At 43.9% G+C, this 3,962-nt stretch overlaps 1 protein-coding gene across 1 annotated transcript in view; it reads left to right on the forward strand.

Moving 5' to 3' along the window:
• The window catches only part of Sesn1 (sestrin 1), a 108,825-nt gene continuing 104,863 nt past the window's right edge, over window positions 1-3,962 (forward strand). Inside the window, exon 1 of the mRNA XM_031348261.1 lies at window positions 1-279. Within this exon, the coding sequence (XP_031204121.1) occupies window positions 1-279 (279 nt within the window). The remainder of the gene's footprint in view (window positions 280-3,962) is intronic.

Here is a 3,962-nt window from a genome sequence, read left to right on the forward strand (position 1 = left end):
ATGGCTGAAGGAGAGAATGAAGTGAGATGGGAGGGACTGTGCAGTAGAGACTCGACTACTAGAGAGACAGCACTGGAAAACATTAGGCAGATCGTTTTGAGAAAAACCGAATACCTTCGTTCAGCGAAAGAGACCCTTTATCGACCTTCAGATGGGCTTTCAAATGCGGTTTCTTTGGATGGGATGAATAAACTTCTTGCTCATCTGCTTATGCTCTCTAAGAGATGTCCCTTTCAAGATGTGAGAGAGAGAAGCGGGTTCATTCTGAAGAGCGTCGAGGTAAGAGCATTTTTAGACTAACTTAACTAGACGATGTAATTTGACTTGCAGTTTATTCACGTCGCTTTTGCGTCCAAGGGGTAACTGGTTAGCTGTTAATATGACACCACCAGGCATTAGTGGGGTCTGTAAAACGGTGAATGTTGCGCCCAAATGGAACAGGTTAAACTAAAAACGTTTTTCAAAAATAGATAAACAGGAATTGGCTTTGTGATGGTTTTGGCAGAAATGGCATTGCCTGTGGAATATAATCTTTATGAACGGTCTGGTTAATTACAAGTCCAGTCTTTGTATTTCTTTCAGTTTGTTGCCAAGGGTAGCCAGTGCGCTTTTCACATTGTTATGGTGTACTGTGTGGAAAGTTTCACACTGAAAGCCTCAAAAATGAGGAATTGCATGAAATGTTTCCTATTTGTTCAGGGTAACTGGCAGGGTAATTTTTTCTAGCTCTTTAACAAAGACAGGATTTCATTTTCTAAAAGCATCCTAAAACAGAACTAGAAAACAGTAATAAAAAAAACCAGCCTAGGTCATAAAAAAAATAGCACGTGTGCGGGTTGAATAGTTGGACCCAAAGTTGGCCATTCAGTAGCTTACTCTGCATACTGCCAGGAAGCTGAGGAATAATACCACCAGGAGTTCGAGACCAGCCTGGCTATGTAAGGAGCACTAGGTCAGTACGTGGTTAGACGGCAAGGCCGTACCTTAGGGTTGGGGTGGGACAAGGGGGAAAGAAAAAGAAAGAAAAGTTGTGTCCAGGTAAGGCATTTGGTGAAAAAACTTGACTGCTCAATTCCTTTCTGTTTTCCTTGAATTGTGTCTATCCCCTCTTCATGTGCAAACCTACTTAAATTGTGAGTGTGGTAAGGTTTCAAATTCTAGAATGCCCTGCCGTTTTTCTGCAGTCACTTTATTCTGTCTTATTAGAAGGTGTGTTAAAGTTTGGAGGAGCAGGAGAAATGCTTATACATGAAGAGTGCTCAGTGACTGTGTAGTAAGTTAGGACAGTTTTCTGTAGTGGCTTAAGTAAAAGAGGAGCAATCATAGCCATAAAATAGTTATCTTTAAAAGCTAAGGTCTTCAGATATTTTTTACAAATACTCTAGAATCAGTTATAGTTCATTTGAGTCTGTGTGCATTCTGTGCCTTGGACATAAGGAACTATTTCTCTAGACCTCTGTATAGCTACTGTGGTAATTGTTCCTTAAGTGGTGGAGTCATCCTGTGCACATCCAACATTGCTGTGGGATGTATGTAAGTACATGACCAGGAGGCTTTTAGGGTTCTCATCTAGTGTTTTGGGCCGTTGTCCTCCCCCTTGTTGTTACTCTACTTCACCTTGGTCTCTTCTTGGCCTTTCACCTCCATGCTTATTTACATTTGAGTGGGAAACTAAATAATATAACTCGTTAAGGGTTATACTGAAGATAAAAGTATCCGGGCTCTGGGGAGCGCTCACTCTGTTAAAGACTCGCAGCGTAAGTGGTAAGTAAAACCACTGGAGTCAGACCCGGGTTCAAGTGCTTCCTCATTAATGTACTAAAGACCTTAGGCAAGTTCCTTGGCTTTCCTTGGGTTCGATTTTCACATCTATAAAATCAGGATCAGTACACAGAGCTTTTGGGAGATGAAATAGCATGCAGAGTGCCAAAGTCCTATCCAGTGAGTGCACCTCCTCTTTCACAAGTGCAGTAGACTTTGTAAAGGATCTCTCAAGCTGCATTTGTTCCTCAGAAGGGCACCGTGTTCTGTGTTGTAGTGGCTTCCTGTAGACCTTTACTTTTTTCTCTGCTCTGCATCTGTTCTTCTTTACTGTTGCCGTTGTTGTAAGAGGTACTTGATTCATATTGTTCAGTAAGCTCGTGTTGGTTAAATCTCTTCCCCAGAAGGGCTCTTAAGTTCTCAAGTATTGAGAGTATTGCCGGAGACCTGGAAGCTAGTAAGTAAATATCCAGTGGATAAACAAATGTATTTGCCTTCTTGCTGTCTCACATTAATTTACAAAGATGAAATTTCCATTTTATGGAGTTTCTCCCCCACAGCATTTATCCATATGTGCATTTAGGCAGCACATAGTGAATAGCATAGCAAGCACTGGGGACCAGTGGGGACAGTTTGGATGTTCTGCCAAAGGGAGGCAGGCCGGGAAGAAGTAAAGAGAGTTCCTCGAGGCAGACACCTTTAAAGAGAGATTTAATATTCATTCATTCACTCGCTCATTCATTCATTCATTCATTCATTCATTTTGAGACAGGATCTCCTGCTCCTGCCTCAGCCTACCAGGTGCTAGTAGTGTGGATATACACCACCACACTTTTCTTACGAGAAGTTATCCATACAGTGAGTTTGTCATAGAGTTCTCCACCTAGCAAATAGTTTGTATGAGGGCCTCAGGGCAAGAGCAAGCAAGTAACTGAGTTCTAAGACTTGACTGTGATTTAAGATTGCTGAAGTTCACAGTTTGAGGGGAGTGTGGAATTTAAGAGCATATGCTCTGGAGTCAGACAGACCTGGCTTAGATACTTTATTATCTGTACAACAATGCATAAGTTCCATATGCTTTTTGACTCAGTTTCCTTATCTGCAAAATGGGGGTGATGCTAGTAGTTCTTGCCTCAGCGTGCTTCCGAGAGAATAAGATGAAGTAATGCCTGCAAAGCTGAGTGTAGTGGCCAGCACATAAGAGGTGGCTGTAATGGTACAAATTGTGTTGTTCCCAGGCAGGACCCAGCTCCCAGAGGACTGTGGGTAGTGTTAAGGAATGCAGGTGTTAGCCCAGGACAATGGGAAGCCACTGATGCTTTGAACAAGAGGGTAATATGATTGCTAATGTTACAGAGATCATTCTGGAAGATCCAGGGTCAGGAGTGGACGTGTCGTATCAGTTACAAGGTTGTTCTTTGGCAGAAACAATAGTGGACAGCCATGTGGTAAAAGACGAGAAGAGCAAATGAGTGTGAGCCATAACAAGGTGTTAGAATCCATGGGATATGGCACTTAAATAAATTGAGGAAATGAAAATAAAAGCAGAATTTGTGATTTGATTACTTAATGAATAATGACTGGTAGGTCCATTTAGGAGAAAAATTAGTTTTTCTTTCTGCACATTGAGTGAAGTTAAACCATCTCTGAGGCATCCAAAAGGAAGTCACCCCTGACTGGGTTTGTGACTCTGCTTCCATTGTATGGTTCTCCTTCACCACTTGTAGACTTACCTCAGCTGTCACCTTTCTGTCCACCTGCATAGCTGTGGAGCCATTTATCTACCCTGCTTTCCTGACCACACTGCTTTCCTGTCCAACCCCATTTATGATAGCATACACCCTTAACACAGCTGACCTCCACTTCCGCATCCAGCTGCCCTGCCCCTCACTGTTCACACTCTGGTGTCCGCCTCATTGGGAGATTGGGTAGTAGTTAGAGCCAGTGCTCCGTGGTGCTGTGTCACTCCCTGGGACAGCAGCAGTGCTCCGTGGTGCTGTGTCACTCCCTGAGACAGCAGCAGTGCTCTGTGGTGCTGTGTCACTCCCTGGGACAGCAGCAGTGCTCCGTGGTGCTGTGTCACTCCCTGGGACGGCAGCAGTGCTCCGTGGTGCTGTGTCACTCCCTGGGATGGCAGCAGTGCTCTGTGGTGCTGTGTCACTCCCTGGGACAGCAGCAGTGCTCCGTGGTGCTGTGTCACT

Source organism: Mastomys coucha, unplaced genomic scaffold, assembly GCF_008632895.1.
Source record: "Mastomys coucha isolate ucsf_1 unplaced genomic scaffold, UCSF_Mcou_1 pScaffold3, whole genome shotgun sequence".
In the NCBI taxonomy this organism is placed as follows: Eukaryota; Metazoa; Chordata; class Mammalia; order Rodentia; family Muridae; genus Mastomys; species Mastomys coucha.